Raw genomic sequence first — 23,620 nt, 5'->3', positions numbered from 1 at the left:
TGCAGTGAGCGTGGGGCTAGAGTCCTAAAGACTAAGCTCTCAGCAGCTGATTCAAGGATGTACAGCAACAGTACCTCCCCTCAGAGATAAGCAAAAAAGAAATGCAGAGACACAAACATTAGTCCAGAAGGCAAAGGCAAGAAAAGATGTACTCCTGGAGGTATGGAAGAAGGGGGACAGGAATGAAAGAAGAGAGGCAGAGGGAACAAAACACGAAGGAATGAGCAACAAGGCAGCGGACAAAAAGAAAGAGGATGTACCTAAACATCAAAGAAGATATTAATAGCATTTTATTTGCATTCATAACCTGCATTTGACTGTAGCCACATATAGCTTTCATATATCCTTCCCCATTTAGCATAGCTCTAGAATCCCAGCTGATGTGCTCAAGGGTCTTTGCAGAGGTGAAGTCTGCAGAGAGGGCAACAAGAGCCACAGAGCAGGCAACCCCCAGCTCCTTCTCTCAGATCTCCTCTGTGGTTTCTCAGATGCCCAGTTACTGGTTTGTTCATATTGCAGCCTCTGTACAGGGGTGAAAGCATCCCCATCTTTAAGAAACTTGTGGGAACTTAGTATCTTTGAGACCTCTTGCCATCTGTTGAATATGTCAAGTTATTGGCAGGATCACACAATCAAGCAACCATCAGTCAGGTTTTCTTAAGCAACCAAAAAGAAACAAAACTTCATGTCCTTCTATCTGAAGCTTCATTATTCTTTTTTTAAGCCGGCAGAAGAGTACCCAGACTAAGTTTGTRGTCTAGTCTAAGGCCCAGTACATGGTGGAGCTAATAAAATCCCACGTGATCAAAGTATGATTATAATACTAACTTGCTTTCACAAAGTCTGCTTTGGAAAGCCCTCCTTTTCTAACCCTTCAGCAGAGGTGGAAGAAGCTGCATTTATACTTCTGACACTTAGTAGAATGCAACTCCGCTCCCAAGGGAAAAGAGACAAAGTACTGCCCAAATGGAAGGCTATGTGCTGCATTTAAGGTGCACTGCTTACCTCACACAAGAACAACCATTAGCTCTATCTTCAGTTAGCATGACAACACAGCTTGATCAGTTGCTGAAGGTTCTTGCTTGAAGCACTAACTCTCCTGTTACCTGCCATGGAAATTTCAGCCCCCTGCAATCATAAAAATGTAAAGTCCCACTGAAAAGCCCAAAGCAGTACTTTTTCCTAGGAAGATTTGCACAACCAGGTTCCACATCTACACAACATGGTTATTCTCAAGCACACTACACAATGCCAGTCTGCTTCAGCCCAGCCAAGGCCTTAGGACTGGCCCTGAACTGAGCAGAGCAGTCAGCCAGAGCCATCACAGCACAACTGGGCCCTGCAGTGGAACAAGCACAGCCTCTACATGCAAGTAACCACGCGGCCCGAGCCTGGTGCTTTAGAAGCAACTAAGTACTCAGGCTCTGGCACAGAAGTGCTTTTCAGGCTGCCTCTATCATACTAGGCAGCTAAATACTTCTATAGGCAGATAGCAGTGCCAAATCATGGCAAAAAATTGATTCTGGAGAGATCTGAAAACTCTCACCATTTGTAGCAACGCTCACAGGCAGTAGCCTGCAGCTCTCTCCCTTCACCCCCAAACTTTAGGTTTTGGCTTTACTTTCTTCTTTATGATATAATCCTAGTACTGTTACATGTAGGGTAGCAAGATCCAGGCCATCCCAGGAGGTGGGGGGACAAGATTGCATGAGATTAATCCATACTTGCAGGAAGTATGTGACCTGCACTGCTACAAAGGCTGCTGCCTCACAAACATCCCACTCACTACTTGGGAGTATGCATGTGTTAAACGCTCGTAGCTGACAAAGGCTCTGCTGAGGGAATCAGAGACCATTCATGGTATTTTTCTAATCTCAGCTGATAGTTCCTATCCCCCTCAAGAATTTAAAGCTTGGTACCCACCTCCCAGCTTTCTAGAGGAACACACCATAGGAGACATCTCTTTTGGCATGAGCTGTAAGACCATCGGCCAGAGAGAAGCCAAAGATCCACATTTTGCTGTCAACTGGCCCACACGCCAGCTATCTCAGGCAGATCAAGCACCAGCCTGAACAAACACTGACTTTTTCAAAGCCAGTCTTGGCTTCCCAACACTGCTTCTGCATCAAGCAACTTCTTGCTGGGAAAGAAGTCAGCTTCTTACCGTACTACTGTGGTGTCCTTTACACTGCAGCTGAGGATAGTGGCATAATAAATAGGGGGGGCAGGGGAAAAATCCTGAATTAAGCCATTGGCAAGATGAACAGGAGGTTTACTTTCAACACTACTGATTTYCATCCTAGTACCTTGGAAATGAGAAGCCTGGGGAAGGGTCAAGGAAGACTCAACATCTAACGCCCAGATTTTACAACTAATATTAAACATACACTCCTGACTGACTTATGGCCCTAACTAATCAAATTGAAATTCCCCCCAAAAAGTTGACTTACAGATGAGGGAGAAACAGCATAGATTCAGTAAGGAATTAAGAGCCTTGATTCATCACACAAATGCAGGCAAATAGTTTAAACTTGCTGAAAATTAGGGGCAATTCTTATTTCATATGGTAAACAGTGCTGGAAACAGCATTGTAAGGTTTACATTTGACACTCTTGCCTCTACAATAGTGTCTGCGTAAGTGCAAGCTACAAAGGAAGAACTGCTCACAGCCCAAAGATCAAGACCCACAGCACAGACTTAATCAAAAAAGGTTCGCTCTTTATTTTAAACATAAAAGGAAACATTTTACACAGCATTGTTAGAACTATTCGGTACCTGCATTCAGGAATTGTGCCAAACATTTTATTTTATAACTTTGAAATTAAAACAAATGAAAGAAAATATCTTGCCCTTCTGTTATAYGACGTTCAGGCTTGTCCTGGATCAAATTCCAAGTGCTTGGAGGAATTTACCAGCTTAACCAACAGATGTGGCAAAGCAAACAGAGGAAGATCAATGTGAGCCCTTAGGATACTTGGACAATACCACAGGTTGCAGCTGGGAGGATATGGATACTTGTACTGCATCTCAGGCAACTTACTCTCCTGACACTCTCCAGGTTTAATACACAACCACATGCACACATATCTCCACTCACATACACACACACCTCAATCACACAGGAAATAATAATAATAAAAAACATGGAAAGTGACCAAGACATTTTTCTCATTAAAGACAAGATTGCCAGAATATTTTTAAAAGGGGGAATAATACAAAATTGGCACAATTAGAAGGAAACCTGTGGGGTAAAGTCTAGCCCCTCAGCTTCTAGCCTTCCAGCTACAGCAAAAACAAGGTGTAAGGGGATGCAGCATTGCCTTCCAAGGGGCTGGCAGCAGTACGAGCTAGTGGTGAACTTGCTTCAGTTGGAATGACAAAGATGGTTTATTACAGATCATGAAGGATGGCCAAAATTAACCAAGGGCATGGGGACTGTGCACTAAAGAGGCAGGGAGCCCTGACCAAAATAACCCTGAGTTTCTTCCAAAAGGGAGAAAGTGTGCTGTGTTGTGTGCTTGGGAAGAACTGGCAGTTCCCGGCTCATTCGTTCCCTAATTATTGCATTACAGTCACGATCCTCTTTCCCCCAAAACTTAACCAAGAGCACATAAACAAGAATTCAGTCTTCAAGGAGAACAAGTGACTGATGCTGTGCTTGAAACTTAACCAGTACAACCCCTCCCAAAATCCCCCAATGCCACAAGCCTTCAGTGAAGAAAGAAGATGTTAAAACAGGAAAGAAGCTGCTTAAGATCAGTGTGGAAAGGACAGCCAGAATTCAAAACATCAGACTGGTGTTCCAGAATGTCTAGGGAAAAGCAAGATTTCACTACAGCAAGCAGAACAGGAGAGGAAGAAAAACCTCTTGCTGTCAAAGTGATATCTGAGTGAATCCTCTCCTCAATTCCTCTCCTTTGGAAAGCACCATTACAGATTTCTGGGCTTTCACAGTGAAAGCTAGAGACTGTTTCAGCCGTATTCCTCAGCAGAAGCAGCTACAATTGCCTGCAACGTGGGCCTTCTTAAAACTCTCCCACAAAGAAAAAAAAGAGGCCAGAAAGAAAAGCTTCTGTGGATGTTCAGGCCAAGGTTTCCCAGAGATTTATAGGTTTGGGGTATGTCAGTTTTGGATCACTGCATGAAATGTTTAAGAGTCAAGTTATAGAGTTACAAGCCCCTACTCTGAAAGTCAAGCCCATTTTGAAGATGTCTCACATTCAGCTTCCAAAACTCATTAGACATATGTGAGTGTGTGTGTATGCATGAATGTGCATGGGGGCGTTTGTGTGTTGAGCACAGAACACAGTTTTCTAGAAAAAAATTCACAACAGCCCCAGAACAAAGGTCATAATGCAGGACAGGGGGAAAAAACACTCAAAAAACAATCTGGAATAGCTACAACATTGAGTGAAAGATTCCACAAGTACTAATATGAAATGAAGCCATCATAACAACAAGGATATTAGATCTGCAGCTCCTCTGGAATGTGCACTGGGATGAGCTGCTAGKGAAGGAGATAATCAAGGACATAATTAATGTTTAGATCAGCAACAGTACACCAAAACCACTACCTTCTGTGGATTTCCTCATCTAACATATTTTCTTTTTATCCTCAAAAAAATCTAAAAAGGATGGAGGCCCGGCTCCAGCTCTAGACTCCCCACCCTTCTTGACAGGAGCCAAACCCTGGCTGTAGCATCAGGACAGGGTACAGTCCTACTTCCTTGTTTGTTTATACACAGTAACTTTATTCTAACCTTTATTGCTTTAAACACCAGCTGTGCTGGAAAGACAGAGCTGCCGAAAAAAGGAGCTGCTCCCATTTAGGAGCCAGGTCAGAGTATGTGGAAGACCAAAGTGGGACTTCTTATATTATAGCACCTAGAAATATGCCTCAAACCCATGGGGAAAGCCCTGCTGCAGGCCCATGGACAGAGGGCCTTTTGCACAAGATCAGGATCACTGTTACCTGAAGGATTCTTGCTTGCTCTTGGGCCAATTCTTATTCCTACTCTGAAAGAAACCTGAGCTGCACTTTAGCTACCACAGATCTCAGACTCTGCTCACAGGCTCAAAGGTTATCACTGAGCGACTGGCAGAAGCAGTGTTAGAGTCCGGTCCAAGCATCCGTAATACCTAGCTTCCAAATCTCCCCTAAATGTGATCATCAGTTGGCCAGCTACACACAAGGACCCATCCCAGTTTTTACTGTGAGTCATACCATCACCACTGAGGCAAGCTTTCCTACCTCTCTGCTGAGACCAGCAGAAAGTTGGGCCACCTTCCTAGACACCATATTGCCCCACCGCCACAAGCAGAACAAGGTCTGAGGCACAACAGGAGCAGCTGTAGTGGGGAGAAAAGAAGGTGGAGAGGCAGAAGGAGAAGGTGGCCATAGGCAGAGATCCAGAAAGTGCTTGTCTGAGGATTGACTCTTCAGGGTTGCTAAGCCAGCCCCTATTCACCACAGCTAAGAATTCTGAGCACTGAAAATAGAAAAATCCTTAAGAAAAAAAAATGTCAAACCTCCAGGCAGACAAATTCTGCTTTGGGCTTAACCTTAAAATCTTTGAAAGCCAGAGAAGAGAAGGCATGTCACAACCATAAATCAATTTTTCACCGCAACAGCCTCAGGAGCCACCAGCAAGCACTCTTCTTCAGACTTTGTTCTAACACAGATGAGTCAGACACCAGGGTGGAGAGACAAAGGGGACAGGATGGTGTGATGGGGGAGGCGGAAAGAGTAGATTGGTTAACATGATGGAAGTCTAACGCTTCTACCAGTTCCTTCCTACCCATCTCCTTCCCCACCATCTCTTCATACCAGATCTTTTCAAAACCATGACGAGAGAGAAAAGCAAACAAACAAAAAATTTAGTGAATTTTGTCATGGGCCCCTGCTGAAAGAAGGCTCGACAGTTTGCACATTAGGACTTTTCCCTGCACAGAAAGTGCTGCTGGAAAAGGAGAACTCTGAGTTGCTAAATACGGCCTGAGAATTCTCAGGACATGATGTGTAACAAGGAGAAGCTTGAGGTTCAGGCTGAAATCAGAGAGGAAACACACTGCCTTGTCTGGGCCTGCAAGCGTCTCAGCACAGTCCAAGAGCCCTGTGAGTCTCTCACGAAACGCAAGTGCTTTTGGCTCCCATGCTCAGTCCATCTCCATYGACATTAGCCGGCGACGTTCTCGTCTTGTTTCCTGCACTTCCTTCTTGCAGCACCAACGGGAGCTGCAGTAGCCGATGAGGCAGGATAAGAGTCCAATGATAGTGGCCAGACCAATGCCAATCAACAGTGGGTATTTGAAAGCATTCAGAACTGAAAGAGGAAGGCAAACAAAGTCATTACATCACTGAGAAATTCAAAGGGCATATTATTTGTTCTTGTCTAAGAAAGGGGAAAAAGCCCACACCTTTCAGTCACGGGCAGATTCATTATTTCAGAAGGGAATTAAACTAGTTTTCCTTCCCAGTTTCTGCCTTTTGAGGTTTCAAAGACTGGTCTCTTTTGCCTCACCTCCTCACCCTCTATTTCTTCCTCCACCAATCCAAAGCCTCAGGGAGACAGGAAGCACCAGAGAAACCATAGAGTGAGATAGCAAAGTGAAGCCACTTTCAAAAGGTACTCCATTACCTGTTCCTCCAAACAAAAGCCTTGCAAGGTTTCCCCAGAGGCAGATTGTAGCTGCATTCTTTTTATAAGTTGCTTTCCAAATGGCGAGGACTGGACTTATTTATCCTCTGTTGGATTACAACTGTACATTCACTGCCACTAAGCAATTCCATCTAATCAGACTCCTAAGTTGGTGCCTACACTAGCAATTCGATTTTCTGAAGTGCTACCATTCAACTAAAGGGCAGGGTCAAGAAATGGAAGGAGTTTGGAAAGTACAGTTATAATCATTGTTACCTGCCCAGTAGGGAGAACAATAACTTCTGATTCATTCAAGTTCCTGGGGGACTGCCCAGCATGACCTTTCCTCAAACTGCTGAGAAGGAAGCTTCCAGTACAAAACCTTAGCTATGTGCTGAACACAGGCATCTAATGTTTTCTAATGAAAGTCTAGCAACACTTGCAACAAGTAGGCAAGACAAAGCGCAGGGAGCAGCACGTCTTGTGGTTAGGAGAGAGAGGAAGTCAGAGCTCTGACGCTCTGTTCTCAGCTTTGATATTAACTATGACTGACTCAGTACTTCAAAACACCCCAGCTGCAAACCAAGGCTTCCTCCTGCAGGCAGCAGAAGGGTTAACACTTGGAGAGAATGCTGAGCCTTAATTAAAAGATGCCCCAGCTATGCAAAATATCAACATTAGATCAAGAAAGAGAACACTCAGCCCTATTGGTGTGATCCATTCAGGCCTAGCCACATGGCAGAATTTAGAATTAGAGGTTGAAAAMAACAAAAAAGGATAACAAAGTCTAAGACTATCACAGTCACTTTTAAAAATAACCTCAGGAATATTTGTCACTGAAAGGCATAACAAAGGCTTAACACCCCCCCACACACACACACACAAACAGATTGCAATCTCTTACCATCCATTTTCACAGATAAAAAGATAGGATTGGCTTTGATGTCGGGCTCCCGCTGCCATACCCCAGTGGCGGACCGCACCCATGGGGTTACTACGCAGTAGTGGTTCCCAAAGTCATGGTCCTCGCAGCCATACACACGGAGCCGAAATTCCAGCGGACTGATTTTCTCCAGGCTGAGATCACTGCTCCCGTTTCTCCTGCTCTGTGTCACAATCCCTCTCCGGTCCAGTGAGGCTAGCAAGATGGGCTCTCTATCCAATGCAAAGGAGCGCACCGCAAACCAGGAGACATCAAAGGACATATCATCTGCGTTTGGAGACAGAGCAGAATTTGGACAGACTGGTGAGCTCCAAAGGGTATTCATAGTGCCACTTTATCAGTAGAAGGGTGAATCCGCRAGCAGCATGAACAACTGGATGATTATTTCTGTTTCACCCTCTGTCCTTCAAACACCAGCTTTCCAGCACAAGCAGGGTTAATGGAAGAATCAGAAATACTCTTAAGAGCACAAGTATGTCTGAAATGCTAAGACATGAAAAATAATTAGCACTGGAAACTAGAGGAACTAGGATTGATATTCATAGAAAGTACTCTAAAGGTTAATTAACAGCTGGGAATAGATGTTGGCATGCCCTAGACCTTCCAACGTGTACATGCAGTGGAAGCGCTGCTTTTGTAAAAGTGAGATGGAATGTGTGAAATGGAGAAGGTAGAAAGGAGACAGACTTGAAGAGTTACCAGGAGATTTTCAGTGAATGCTGCCAGTTAGCTTGGGAAAGGGCTCCTAGAAACAGAAGACGACTGAACGGAAGTGCAGTCAGCTTGTGAGCGAGTTTGGAGCTAAGAGCAAGCAGAAAAGTTTGTCAAGTACTGGTCCGACAGTGGAAGACAAAAAGAGTGCCCTGAACATGTCCTTAGTGGGAGGATCAAAGCACTGAATTGCAACTGACAGAAAGAATACAGTTGCACAGAAAGGGTGACTTACTACAGGGACGACAGAGGAGATTGCCTGCTTTCCTGCCTACCATCTTAAAATTTATATTTCATCTCAGATGTAAGTTTTCACTAAGCAGGCCTAACGTCATGAGAGGTACTCTAACTGATGCTGAAACTACAGTGACAGGGGAGTAGAAGTGCTGCACACGTACTAGCAGAGAGTGATTCGCAATCACTATGTTCTTGCAGGGGCTACACAACCACAAAGTCAGTAAGACTCTTTCCTAAAGAGGCATCTTACTCATGTTTAGCCTTCCTAAATGAGGGCAGAGATTCTACACAAAGCACAAAAGAATTACCTACAAAAACACAAAGTATTCAGGATCAAAGCCTGACCATGATGCTTCTCTATGCATCTTCCGCAGTTGATGTTTACTGTCATGCATCATCAGGCAATCATGCCTGTACAAGTTTTACTATCCAAGGAGATAATCTACAAAAAGCCTTTGCAGCATCTTCCACCTTTAACATCAGCTGACAGGTAGTCAGAGTCCATCAGCACATCCAGCTCTTTTTACAGTCATGCAGGATTCTATTGATCCCATTAGCAGAGCTCAGTTTTAACCCTTTCAGGATAGTGTAGCTGAATATATACTTAAAAAAAAAATCACTGCAATGCTCTGCTAACGTGTTAGAGTATTTTGGTAGAAAACAGCAGGGATGCTATTACAAACAAACTAGATACAGAGAACCAGAAAGGAGAGAAGTTTTTAAAGCAAAATAGGATTTGAATGCTGCCTATTTTCTAGAGCCCTGTGAAAGGGAATCCAACTGACAGCAACAAGGAGACTCTATTACAATCAAGATGTGTAGAACCTAAAGCATGGAATGAACCCTTCTCTTCTGGACTCAGTTACTAACATGAAGATGAGTAGGAAGGATGTATCATGTCTTTTCTGAGCACCACTTACTGATTATAGTAGGTTATTCTGAACATACTAGCCACAGCACTCAAGATAAATGGATTCTCACACATGGAGAGTAGGGAAGAACAATTCATGGATGTTACATGAGCCCAGCAACATCTGCCAGAGTCTTAAACCTACTATAACCTAGAGAATAGACAAGAGAGAGGGCTTTGGAAACATGCATGTTCACCAACAGCTCTTATTCCCCGGCAAATTAACAAGCTGATAGGCTCAAATTGGAAACGGAGGTTTCTGTCTGTGTGCGCACGTTTTTGTTACGGCTAGAATGTGTGAACAGGGCTTAACCTTTTCACACCTAAGACAGTCCCCTATAAGTTCAGGGGCATATCAAACCTCCATTTGCTAGTGTTGAGATCCGTGAAGAATACAGTATTAGCAATCTCAAACTTAAAACTGATCTTTCCTCTAACTGAGTTTGCTCTTCTCTTCCAGATTTGATCTCTAGGCTAATGGAAAAATTAAAGCCCTAGACCTGCTGCTGTACTCAGATTCTTTACAAATTGAAGTGAATATGATTTTTAAGCCTCTCTCAGGCAAGATGACACCTCAGAAAGGAAGGGAACCTTAAGATAGCCTTGTAAAGCAAAGTAGGGACATCCTCAGCTCTGCTACTTCAGGTATAGCATCAGCTGGCCAGGCACTACATCCTCCCTCACTGCAGACAAAAAACACCCTCTATTTGGGTAATAACTAGCTTCCCTGTAAGTTCCTCTGTGCATGGATGGTGAGGAAATGAGCAGCAAGAGTAAAGAAACTCTACAGCTTAGGTGTACTGTTTTCACACACATCTTCAAAGAACTGAAACAATAGATGAGAAAGCAGATGGCAGCCCTCTGTTACTACCAGAGATGCTGGCTGACCAGACTGTTTTGGGACACCAGCCAGTTTACTGCCCTGCTTGCCATGGCCAGCTGCTCCGGGTGATGACACAGAACCTCAAGAGGGGACCTGGCACATTTTGCAGCCCTACAGCAGGAAGAGATTTCCCAGTCCTATCTAGAGGTCAGCATAGGACATGGACCCAGCAGCCCTCACAACCACTCTTATCTATCATACTGCAAATACTACTGTTAGTTATTTGGCCTAACACTGACACCCACCACCCCCCCCCGCAAAAGCAAAGCTAATTTAAAAAAAAATAATAATAATAATAAAAAAACCCACACACACCATACACACCTTAAGTTAATGGGACCAAACTCTGACCCCTGCCTTGCATACTCATCCAACCATCTGTGGAAAACAGGGCCTCTACTGGAGAGAGCTCCATTTCTATAAAATATTCTTGGTCCCAGCTGCCTGTTTATGCCAAATACGGTAATAGCACCAGTTCACACACAGTCACTTTGAGAATAACCAATTCCTTCCAAAGATCATCAAGATGGCCACTAGCTCTTTGTGCTTCCTGGTACTACAGGCACATGTAGATACTTTTCAGGCCAAGTCCAGCTACAGTGAACACACCATTGCATTTGCCATAAAGGTTTCAACAATAGAGTTAAAAAACAAACAAACAAAAAAAGACACRTGCAAGCCTTCAGATTCCCAGACAAATTGCTATCTTTGAAGAATTCCTTCTTTTCATTCTCAAATGGTTCATTTGAGGTTCCCTTCCCTTCACATACAAAAATGAGTGCAGACACTTGCTGTTATTTTGAAACAGCTGAATTTATCTTCTGTAATTACAGCATGGGACAACAGTATTACGCCAACATATTTTATTAGTCAGTATACACAGTGTGCAATTAGTGACTCACTACAGACACACAGAGTTAGAGGGAGGATTTGGCTGAGAGTATTCCTTGTCACTGTGAGGTAGCTTCATGAAGCAAAGTGATCTGATTCATTTCTATGTATCACACAATTTTTCATACTATAAGAACGTAGGAAAATTTAGCAACATCAGTGATGAACATGCCTAGCAGCTCCCAAGTGCTAATAAATACATGGCTTTACTGACATAAAAATTAGGTCACACACTAGTTTCCCAAAGGCACCTGTTATCACCCCCCCMCACAGACCTCGTATCAATGTTGACAAGTCACCCTCTCAATTTTTGTTCCCAATCTAAAAGAAACCAAAACAACAACAACAAAAAAACACAAGAGATACCCTTAACACTGTAAAGGTGTCTTTCACCACTTTCTTCCCCATGCCACAATGTTATAAGTATGGGGCAACTGGGCAAGGACATTAAGCAGCCCTGCATTAGAGAGAAGYATAACATCCCAATACCAAATCCTTCTCCTGTTTCTAGACCAGCTCTTAGGAACCATACACTTCCACTGCTTAGAATGGAGCTCTCAGCATCTCGTTACAGTGCCGAATCACAATTTTGAGACCCTTTTTGTTTACTACATTTAAATGAGGTTGAATAGGGCTTCCTAGAGAGCTGACCAAACTACTTCAAGCCATACAAGATGTAAACAAAACAAGCTGGTTTTGTTAAACTCTCCAGAGTGCCCACTGGGTCTGTCTGGAGCAGATGAAAAACCATCTCCTTTCAGGCTGAGAAAGTAACACTCTTAAATCCCTAAGCACATAGTCCAAGAAGGGGTCATCTGGGAAGTCTAGAAAGATCATTTGTGAAAGCGTGTATTCAACAAAAATTATTAGAAGAAGCTTTATACCTTCAGGGCACAGAAGTACCACTAATTCCCCCAGACACATGCACACACACCCCCATACCATTTCAAAACCCAACCACAGCTGCCAAGCCAAAGGAGCACTCCTTTAGATGGAGCAGTTGCTACCATGTATTGACCTCAGTAATACACACTCCACTCCAACAGGGTCTCAAAGCAGCAGAGGAAATTAAAGCACGCAGCAGTCACGCCAAAACCTTTTCCACCCTTCTGAAAAGTTTCCACATGCCAGGTACACACAGACACAGTACTGTGAACTGCCCCCACTAGACTAGGGTCCAACCGAGAATTAACACTTCTAGAAACAGATTCATCTAACCATAACAAAGAAGATGACTGACAAAGATCATAGTTCATTTAGCTTTTCCTCAGCTCCTTGCAAGCACTGTATTTTCCTGATTATGTGCTCAAAGAGGGAAAAGAGATGGCACCTGACAGGTCCTCCCCTTATTACATGAAGTATACATGCTGACCAGTTCAGACGCTTGCAAAGCTGAGTGGCTACAAATGTAGAGCTGACTGGCATACCGAGCATTTTCAAACTGTTTAGGACACGCACTTCAGCAAGAGATCCCATGAAATTCACTGATCCTTCTTTGCTCACAAGATGGCCCAAAATACACCACTGCAGCAGGTCTGTCACCAGAAGAGTGAGTCCTGAACCCAGGCTCTTTGAGAGCAGTAATGCCCCACAGGATATACTCAGGACAGCAATGTGCGCATGCACTTGCTCACCTCTTCTTTCACATTAGGTTTCCAAACAGAAAGGCAGGCCAGTACTGCTGTGATCTGCTTTTCTCCAGGAGATGCCCACAATTCTTGCTCTTCCTATCTGATTAGCTGGTTCAGGCTTCCTCCAACCCTGTGCCTTACTGCCCCACTGAGATGACACAGTGCTGTTATTTTTCAGTCTGTCTAATGCTTTGCCATTCATTTCAAGCAAGCTCTCTATTTCAGTTGTGAATTAAATTGTGATGCAAACTCAGCGCAGGGACAGATCAGAGACGAGACATGTGGAAGAAGAGTGACTACTGAGTAATTACATCTGGTTGTTACCATGTAAGCCCTTAAAACCCTTCTTCACCTAACCTGCTCTGCTTTCCCACTCCCTAGTCCCCTCCATCTCTCCAGGCTGAGAAGGCAGAATTACAAGGGAAATCCACACACCCTGTAGCTGTTCAGATCCCAGCTGTTCCCTGCAGCTCTTCTGCCAGTCTCATCCAGAGGACCAGCTAGACTGGAGAGCTGCCAGTTTCTCAGGCACATCTGAAAGGTCCATATGTATTCTCACGAGAACATGCAGACTGGGGCTGGTTGAACCCCAAATCCTGGTCATTCAGCAACTTGAGGCTCAGAGCATGAACTCAGATGTTCCTCAACACCTGCTCCAGTGCCACACTTCTTTACTCCTTGCTGTGCATATCCACTGTATGTGCCTAGCCTGCCCCATTACAGAGAAAAAGAAAAAAGAGAGGGGAAAAAAAAAAAAAAAAAAGAGGCAGAGATCTGCCATGTTCAGTGATGTTACACAGCTACAGAACAGATTACAGTGCTGACATTTAAAACTCTGCACTGGCTGCTCAGCAATCTCTAGTAACTGCAACACTTCCAAACTCCAGAGTCTATCAATTTAATAGACATCAATGCCCTCTAATAAGGTTGCCCAGTTTAAGCTTAACTGTGCAGATCAGCAGATCCCKAGAGAGGCCACCTTTTTGCTTAAATCCATTCAATTATCCTTATCTTGTCAGAGTTTCTCCCAATCTCACGCTAGCAAGCACACTCACATCACAAAGCCAACTGCAGCAGAGCACTGACAGGTGAGCCCCACTGTTAGCAAGTAGCTTCCTTCCAAGTTTCAAGTGGATGAAGGATGCTGAGGCCTCTTTGACAAGACAACCCCAAGCTTATTTTAGCCGTTAAACATCAGCAGAAGCAGCAGCTGCTGCCAGCCAGCAAGTACTGCTTTGTGAAGGAAGCCAGCTGCTTTGGGTACTGCTTTGCAACGATACATGTAAGAGCTTGGGAATACTTCAACTTAGAAGAGGCTTCTGCACAGCACAGTAAAGAACAGGCTGAGGCATACATACATACACACACATAGCTGCAGACTGTGTTCAATCTCCCAGGCTATGAATCTTTTGACTGCAATAAAGTTTACTCAGCTTTGCTGCCCCCCCCCAAAGCATTTCAGTTCTATCATTTTTTCATAAGCACAGAACTAATCTAGCAAATTGCTTCTGTGCTACACTCGCATTTAAAGCAAAATGGACAGTCTGGAGCTTCCTAAACCTGATACTTCATCTCATCAGCAGCTACACTAGACATAATATTTCTTGCACAGCACCAATTTGTAACATTTTATGCAAGCTTTACATGAATCACATCTTTGTTTATATGCTTATGTATTTATATATGTATTTAAATATATATTTTTCATATTTAAAATACATTTTTATATTCATATATATATATATATAATTGCTTTATAAAAAAAGAACTAAAAATCACACCAAACCCAATTTTTTTTACTACAGCCACCAGAGCTATTTTGACACCGTTCCTGATGAAAAGCAGCTCAGGAAACCTTTGGTAAACAGCTAAGTTTTGAGCAATTCTCTGAACTTTTCAGCCCTTCATGAAAGTTGGCCATTAAAGTGTCCATTGCCCTCTTCACAGCAATTACGTAGTGCATTTATTCCTTCTTTTTCATGCAAAAAGAGAGGCTCACCTCTGAAGGCATCAGCAAGGAATATTAATTTTCAGTATTTAGGCTATAGTAGGCAATTTTTGTGATTTTTAGATCTACATTCCAATCCACTCTGAAGTGTTCCATTTAAAATCCACTCTGAAGTGTTAATCTGACTGGCCAGCTGATTTAAGATTTCTTCATAGATGACAGTGTTTTCTCCTAACAGATTTTGCCTTTCTAATTAAAGATGATAGGAAAAATTGTCATGGCCCATCTAGTGGTTATAGGCAGAGATTGCCAGCAGTAGGGGTCAGTTGGTACAGAGAGCACAGGTGGGTTTAGCAGTAAGAACACTTCCCCTCTCCCCAACAAAATGTAAAACAGAAGTCTTGTTCTAAATGAGGCTGTATAAAGCAAACACACTCTCCTGGATTTAGTTACTTCAGTAAGACTTCCATGCTGGTCCTTGATTCCCCCAGTCTCACTCAAGAAATATAGGGTTCTAGCTGTCAGTGCTATTCAGGCAGGTAAAGGCAAATGAGTTGCAACTAATACATTTTTGTGGAAATACCTGGCTCGAGCACCATTCCTTCCRTTGTGACGATACAGAGCAAATCTGCCAGCTCACCCTGGTAAATCATCTGGTTGTCAGAATGCACCGAGACATTAAACACAGGACCTAAAAAAAATAACCACAATTATGAATAATAGGTTTTTTTTCAATATCCAAAACCTTTCCTTGCATGTTCTAAAGTGTCACATTTCCTTGCATGTTTTAAAGTGTTAAAGTGTTTTGTACTTGCTTATAGAGGCAAAGGTCTGAAGTAGTAATAAGTAATCATATAATAGATTTGACAAAACAGTTACCCATTTTTAGCCACTAATTCCCTTACTAGGACAAAGCACCCAAACTGCCAGACCTGCAGTTCTGCCGGGTCACAGACCATGGACAACATAGAAGCTGCTGCCGAATCTGCCTTCCACTGCCCTGCACAAAAGGAACCCTTCTTCCACTAGTGACTTCACTAAGAGCAAGAAAGTTCAGGTCATCAGGCTAATCCAGCCCAGATCTTTTTGGATGAGGCTCTCAACAGGAATTGAAGTTCGAGCAAACCAATATTTACACAATACAGATGGTTCTGCTGCAGGACTGAAACAGACGATACAAGAAGCACATCTTTTAACACYTTTCTGTGGGTTCTCCTTCAGGCTTCACTACAGACAGTTTCTTCCCTAGCAGATGTGTCATGCCTAAAGGTATAGGAACTCCTCTAGCTGTAAAGTGATGATGATATTGATGAAAACCATTAGGCCATTATGAAATGCTCACACCATAGGGATGTGAGAGTTTGACTTGAAGTACACATGAAAAAACAAAAAAAATTCCCCACATGTTGACAGTGACTATATCTTTGGTGCAAAATTAACAGAGCCACGGCTTCTCAGATATGTTGCTAGTACTCTCCATTTCACAGGCAGAAGCTGAAGAACAAATCAAAATACCCTTAGTGATTTCTTTACTAAACAAGGTGAGGGAGATGAGGAGGAAAGCTGTTGTCAATAGTTCCCTCCAGGACAGCTTTGGGGGAAGGGGGTCAGGGAATCCAAGAAGCAACTTGGGGCTCAGATTAAAAACTGACCCTTTCCCTTCCCTGGACTCCTTTAGCTGTCATTGCTAGGCTCTGCTACCTCCAGGATAGCAGCAGCACCAAGAATAGGAGGGTGGTTTTGGGCAGGAGGGAAAAGCCGTTGGAAGAGTTGATCTCCCCCGCTTTTTCAGGCTACTATTTTAGTATGGAAACTGTAATCTTCAAATTCACTAGAGATCTGTGGCAAACAACACTTCTGACAAAGAATGTTTAAGGAAACTGTCCAAGCAACCCACCGTCCCCTGCCCTCCCAACAGGTTCCTGTGGGAAGTTATGCTCATAACTCACCATACCACACTATTACATCACTTCCAAACTGAGGCTCTGGAAAGAGACATGGAGATGCTATGAAGCCAGAGCTGTCATTTTTGGTGAAACTATTCTAAACCACAAGAGCCTGGCTGGTTTTGGTCAGCAGATATTACACAGCACACTAAGAGCTGAAATCCATTTAAGAAGCCACAGAATAATTATTGCAATGTAATTTCCCCCCAGTTTCCAGTGGCGGCAATGTCCTGCTCTTTGTTACATAGTGTAAATCCATTACAGTCCTATTCTCTGCCCCAGAAGCAGTTGCACTTCATACATCATGGTATTTTGTACACAATCACCCCTGAAGGTTTTGTACCCRTTTTCTCACTAGAAGTCACCTCTGCTGAACAATAACATTGCAAGTTACCCCTCCAAGCAAGGGGAAAACAGTGACAGAGATGCACTAGAGGTTATATGTGGRCTACTGGCTGAAACTCCTACATGCTTATGTTAGAACATATTTAAGGAAATGAGAGTCCCAAATGCTCTGAAGCACAGCTGCTAAGGCAGTGACTTCATGAGCAGGTCCTAACTTAAGTTTAGCATGCTGGGATCCCTTCTGGGAAAATGGAAACATATTAATCTGATTGCTTCCTCAGCCTCTGTCCAGGCTCTTTCTACAGGAACTTTGTTTCTTGATACGCCCCCATTAACCATATTCCCCTTGTAATCTACTTTATTCTTCAGAAGAAACAAGATCTTTCCCATCATTTTTTCCAAGAGTTGTGCAGCCACAGGTTCAAGGTGCTACGGGACTAGTTAGAAAGGCAGAAGGGACCAGGGCACTCTGGCCAACTGAAACCTGAAAAGTCTCAAGCTATGCATGAACTGTCAAAACAACAGAAACAAAGCGACCGTCAAATCTGCCAGGGGCATTCCCAGCACATACCCTCTGCTGCACTGACCAAATACAGAACGGCACCATCATAATCCTGGTCTGTTGACTATAGCTCAGGGTCTATACTAAGTCCCAGCAGTGAGCAAAGGCCCACATCGCGTCAGGAACATGGGACACACTGCACTCCCCTACATGCTGACAGCAGAGTTCAGGCTTGGCTCCTGCCAACAGCTCTGCCCTGCCAGATGCTCGTGGGGATCGAGCAAGGGAGATGAACTACACGATTCCTATCTTTGCCCAGCTAAGGCTGGGCTGCAGGGTGCTCACAGGCAGGGTAAACAAGGAAAAAAGGGTATACGCAGACAGCACTTTCCAGGTCTTATTTCTGGATCAAAAGTCCAGACCTCTACTGCATTCAGTAGACACCAGCTTCAAACTCTAGCATGCTCGACACACAACTAATGCAGAGTGAAGTTTGAGCATCCCCAGCTGAGTATTATGAGCGTAAAACCTAAGATGTTTGGTCACTCAGCCAGGGAAGGCCATATCATGGTAACACAACACTCTCCCATCCACACTTCTGGGTTACCAAAAGTGCATCTCTCGCCTGTCTCCCACGCAAGGAGTCAAAGTTTCCTGGGCAATAAACAGGCTGCTAGGCAGCAGCTGCTCTGTCATTTCATGATCATACTTCCCCTCAGTAAGCCACAAACAGTAATTTCCCTTTGGTTGTTTCCCTGCTAGGGTCCACATTTCCTACAAATTAATATATCCTGCACCTCCAGGGAAGAAATCACTGTCCTGTGTCAGAAGGGCTGGATTTCAACAGAGCGCCCAGAGATACGTCAGGGGTTGTGCTCTTCCCTCTCTCCAGCTGAAGAAAAAAGCCAATTTCTTCCCCCTGCAGGAAGCTTCATTACAGTGAAAGACTGTATGGTTGTGGCTTCCTAGGAGCATCTTTTTCTCTCTGCCCATACACCCCATACTTTGGCCTCAGGCTGCTCTCGGACATGAAAGGATAGAATAAAGCATCTTCATTGATACTTTTTCCCCCACCACAGAACTTGACAAGACAGGAGACCATTTGCCACATGGAGAAGCGTTAGCCCTGAGCTGAACCAGGAGGACCACATAACCCCCTACCTCTCCAACAGAGGGTACATTTGAGTCGGAGCTGTAGCCACTACCCAGCCTGGGAAAGAAGCTGGCAGCATGGCTCTATGCCTCATTTAATGTCATTTGCATGCCACCATCCCCTATAGAAAGGTTATTATTAATTTCTTTTAAAGTTTTTTCTGAAAACTAAACTGACCAACAAGTGCTTTTATCCTGAATATTACTTGCCTGATTTACGTCCCCCCAGCTTAAACAATTTACCCTGACTTCAGCTGAACCTTTCTGGCAATAGAAAGAGAGAAGCAGCAATGAGCTGCATGCCAGTCTCAAACAAAAGCAACAGTAAATCAGTGTTCATTAGTGAGTTACAAGCAAAACCACCACCTAATCTAACTAGGCATCTGCAGACTCAAGCACCTACAGACTCAAGCAAAAAAAGTGGCACCAGAGCAACCACAGGATGCCTCCAGATGCACCTTAAAGGCTCTTGAGGACCCTCCAAGACAAATGTGCCACCAGGCAGTCTTCTTCAAACAAACAAAAAAAATCCACACAAAYCAAACCCATAGATGCAACCACATGGCAGCAGGGAACCCCCAGTAGACACTATGATGAACAGGGTCTCAGTATGCCACATTCAAATGCTTGCAGTGTCACAAGAAGGATTGAGGGGAGAGGGCAAACTCTCCTTTAATGAGATCCGAGTTCATGCTTCATTAACACTGAGAAAACTAGAACCCTTTATGGATAACACACGATGTGGCTTTGCCAAGCTTGCCACCTGTATTCAACAGCATGAAATATGGTTATTGGCACCTACTCATAATGCAAGAGAATAAACAAAAGAATTTAGTTTCAATTGCAGGGTTGATAGCTCAAGCATGAGTTGTGAAGCTCATCAAGAACAAAGTAGAGTTAAGTGTAGGAAAGCCATTCAGTAGTTCCAAAGCTGAGATATTAGAGCTGAATAACTTCAGGTTTGAAGATAACAGTTGTACCTTCAGCTAATTTAGAAACAAAGAAAAAGCATGGACTTGTAAAACAAACCAGCAATTCCAATTCTAAGAGTTAATCAACTCTCCCCTAAACTGCCATCTTCTGCAGAGACCCTTGATTTAAAGTTAAGCCAAAGTCTCTGTTCCTCATCATACTAAGTAACTTCTAAAACAACCCTTTTTTCTTTAATGAAGTAATAACAATTTTATATTAAAGAGCATCTGCAGTCAAGAAAGGAATAAAAAACAGCTTTCAGACCATTTCTTGACTCCTGAATGCTTGAAAAACATTATTTTAAATGGAAAGCAAAGAAGCTGAGGTTAGAAGTCTACTAGTACAGCCCTAGAACTGCTTAAAGGAAAACCAGATTCCAGGATCAGGACCTGTTTGGTTTAGTTTCTTTTGAATGCCCCCTTATATGGCCAAATCTCATTGCTCAAGCCATTGATTTCATGCAACTGAGGAAGAAAATTCCAGGATCCAAATCCTAACGTGACTTAGTTTTCAGCTAAAAAGTATATTGCAAGTTCTTCCACACATATAAATGAAATAGAAACCAAGCTGTGCCAAATTTGGTGCATTATTTAGTGCTCAATCAGGCTGAACAGACTGGGGGGTTGAAAGGAGGAGCTCAAGTTCATTGAGTTAATTTTCTCAGCTTAAAGACTTATGTACTGGAGGAAAAAATAAAAAYCCTTAACCCTATTCAACTGATTTCACCCCATTCTCCCTACTTTCTTTYACTGCTTGATAATCCAACCAACTTCAGTCTCCCAAAAAAGGAAAGAGAACAGAGGGAAGAATAATCAAAATCCAGTTAACATCTGGATTTATAACAGCAGAAAGAACTCYTAATTACCTAGGTCCTAGGCAACCTTTTGACCTTTTCTACTTCATCTTTGCCAGTATTTCTCTGCAAAAATAAGGTATAAACTCCCCACAGAACTGAGATATCTTTATTTTCCAGACAAGCAAAGCAGAGCAGAGAAAGGTCAAGTAACCAGACTGACAGAGATCCTGCACAGGCAAGAACCCTGTGCCTAATCTATTGCTCAGCACTGAGGCAGCAATCACTGTATGCGACTTCCCTGCTTGCAGTCAGCCAGCTCCACAAACCACAGAGGGAAAACACTGATGCAATCCACTAGTTCTCTCACTTCCAAAATATTACTCATATCTGTCCTGGCACCAAATCATCCACTTATGAACTGAGGATTCCATGATCCGCCTCTCTCCAGATAATGAGCCCCTTCACCCACGCTATTCCAGCCCCTTGCCCTCTCCCTGCTTCTTCAGGGAGTTGTTCCCTAACCAGTTTCATCCCAAGCCTCATAACAGTTGTTACAGGAAGAAACACTCGCAGTAGTTTAGGCTATGGTTTCTACTTCCAGCTACAAATTCACATATGTACACAAAGACACACAATGACAAAGCATGTTCCTGCCCATTAACGAGGGCTGGAAAATACTAGACTTTCTTGCCAAGAAGTTTTTGCTGTATTGCTCTTCATTCATTTCCATGATTAAGGTTTCTTTCCTTTAAAAAAAAATCTCACTATTCTCCTTTCTTGAAACTGGGTCTCTCTGGGTCATTACAGGGCATCATTTTCATTTTAATTGCAAGTTCAACTCAGCTCATATTTCAGCAGCACTTGGTTTACCTCTACTTCTTCCAAAGCAAATGATAACACATTGCTGTACAATGAGCTCACATGCAGATGTAATCCAGAGTTGAAGATTTCATTGAGATGATTCCCTTAAAGTCCCCTTTTGTTTTGCTTTGCTTCTCCAGAGCTTTTTGCCCTCTGCTGAATGACGCTGGGGGAAGCCAGCCCAGAGCACAGCCAAGCTCCAAATGGTTCTCTCTCATAACAAACTTTTGTATACAAGATGAAAAGCATCCTTCTCCCTGCTTCCCCCAAGGAAAAGGAAAATACCAGTGACTTCTGTGGAGGACACCAAGATTGCAGGGTGGGCAAAGACACTCTAAACATTACCCCAGGTGGCTGAGCACAAGGTGGAAGGGATAGAAAATTAAAGGATGGATGCTAAAGAAAAATTTATTATTCCAAGATAAATCAGGTGGATTTCACAGAGACCAGGTGCCTCAACATTCAAAAAGGGGGGGGGGGGGRMCACAAAACACCACACACACACACAAACAAAAACCAAACACCACACACAGAGCTGCAGGACCTGATCCCAGGCAAGTTCCCAGCTATTTGGAGCTGGTGAGCTGGGCAAAGGCTGAGGGCAAAGGGGACCATGAAGAATGGCATCCTCTCCCATCCTCTGCTCAGCCCTTGCAGCGCAGAGGCACTGCCACTGAAGCAACACCTCTAGGAGAGCTGAGTTTTACAAGTGAGAGATTTCAGGTTAGTTGAGCAGGATCACAAGCCTTACAAGAAGCTTTCTTGATATATYCAGCTTCAGAAGGAGAACAGCCAAGAACACAGAAGACAGATTTGTTCAGGCTAAAGGAAAGACTATGTATACATATATCATCTGATGGCTCAAGGGAAAGGAAACAGTAGAAATGATGCAATGAAATTAAGAAAAAAAAAATTCAAGGCAAGCACTGATCRTTGCCCTTCTCCCTCAGCTTGCTGACCAACCTCTGGAAGAGATAACAGAACTTCTGTTTTAAACTGAACTGAACAAAAAGAAGCATCGAAGAATACTACCTAAACTCTCCATATGGAATGGATTTTTCCTCCTCTTCTATAAATATAAGCTTAGTTTGGCTACAGTTACAGGACACACAGCAGGCATTCAGTTTACAAAATTAGTCTTATGATCCATGTTATTCATAAGGCCAGACCAGAGGATTCCCAAGATCCCTTCTGGCCTTAAAATATATACGATAGAGAACAATCTGCCATTGATCAAATATATGAAAACTAATGACCTACTAGGTTTTCCTCCTGACTTCCGGTTTATATAATTCAGTGGACAAAAATCCACTTTTCAGTTTTCAGTTCAGGAAGTTTCAAATAAATGCCTTTACATTAAAGTTTCAGATCACAAACTAACTGAAATATATATGTCTCTCTGCAGCAGCAAGTGGAGAAAGAAGAGAAGGTCGCTGCTTGCAGCCAGCAAGTTCTGCCTCCAACGGAAAGAATCTGAGCAAGACATTTTCCACAGATGTTCATGGAAAAACATTTCAAAGCACTGCCACATTTCAAGCTTATTGTGGCAGGAAACATTGAAGTTTCATGTGTGCAGTCCCCTGCTCATATATAAAAAGCTTATGGGCCTCCTGCTGTTCAGATAGATCACATTGCACAATGCGTATGCACAATAAAAAAACCCTTCCTTGAAACGTGCTCCCCAGCTTGTACAGTTAGTTACCCAGGGAGCTGCATCCCCCCCAACCCTGTTTTTTCTGACCCTTTCCTATTAGCATCTCCCCTCCAGTTCTGGGGAGCCTTTCGTTCTCCCCAGAAACCGCTAGCTCCCTCAGCAATTCTCCCTTACGCCATTCACAGAAGTGAAAATATGGTGCCAACTTCCTTCTTTTCGGAGAACAAGTTTGACAGCCACCGGTACCACACGACACAAGACGAGTATGTTGTCCGAGCTGAGCTTTTATAGATGCTCCACAAATTTGCCATTTACCTCTGGCTCCCCGAGTTAGTCACAGTTTGCAAAGACAGTACATCTCAGCAGACAAAACTAACACATCCACAAAACACCCTCTTCCATCACGTACACCCACTTCCAGATAATTTTCCTAAATTTCTACTTGTCTGTTTGAGCCAAGAGCACCGTTACAGGGCACAGCAGAGGAGCAGGGCTGGAGGAAAGGAAGTACAGCAGGCCTTTACACATGCAACCACGCTCCTGCAGACAAGCAGAACATTTGGAGGAAAGAGGGGGGTAATCTGGGAAGCAAGCTTGCCA

General features: G+C 43.4%; 1 protein-coding gene across 1 annotated transcript in view; it reads right to left on the bottom strand.

The window, feature by feature from the left end:
- Positions 1 to 2,697: 2,697 nt before the first annotated feature.
- Positions 2,698 to 23,620, bottom strand: part of PTGFRN (prostaglandin F2 receptor inhibitor) — a 43,270-nt gene continuing 22,347 nt past the window's right edge. The window contains exons 7-9 of the mRNA XM_026083424.1: positions 15,376 to 15,483; positions 7,543 to 7,848; positions 2,698 to 6,323 (exon numbers count right to left, since the gene is read on the bottom strand). Coding sequence (XP_025939209.1) covers positions 6,157 to 6,323; positions 7,543 to 7,848; positions 15,376 to 15,483 — 581 coding nt within the window. The 3' untranslated portion in view covers positions 2,698 to 6,156. The remainder of the gene's footprint in view (positions 6,324 to 7,542; positions 7,849 to 15,375; positions 15,484 to 23,620) is intronic.

Source organism: Apteryx rowi, unplaced genomic scaffold (assembly GCF_003343035.1).
Source record: "Apteryx rowi isolate R43461 unplaced genomic scaffold, aptRow1 scaffold_60, whole genome shotgun sequence".
In the NCBI taxonomy this organism is placed as follows: Eukaryota; Metazoa; Chordata; class Aves; order Apterygiformes; family Apterygidae; genus Apteryx; species Apteryx rowi.
The sequence above is the reverse complement of the archived record's forward strand: the minus strand, read 5'-3'. Positions and strand labels throughout refer to the sequence as shown.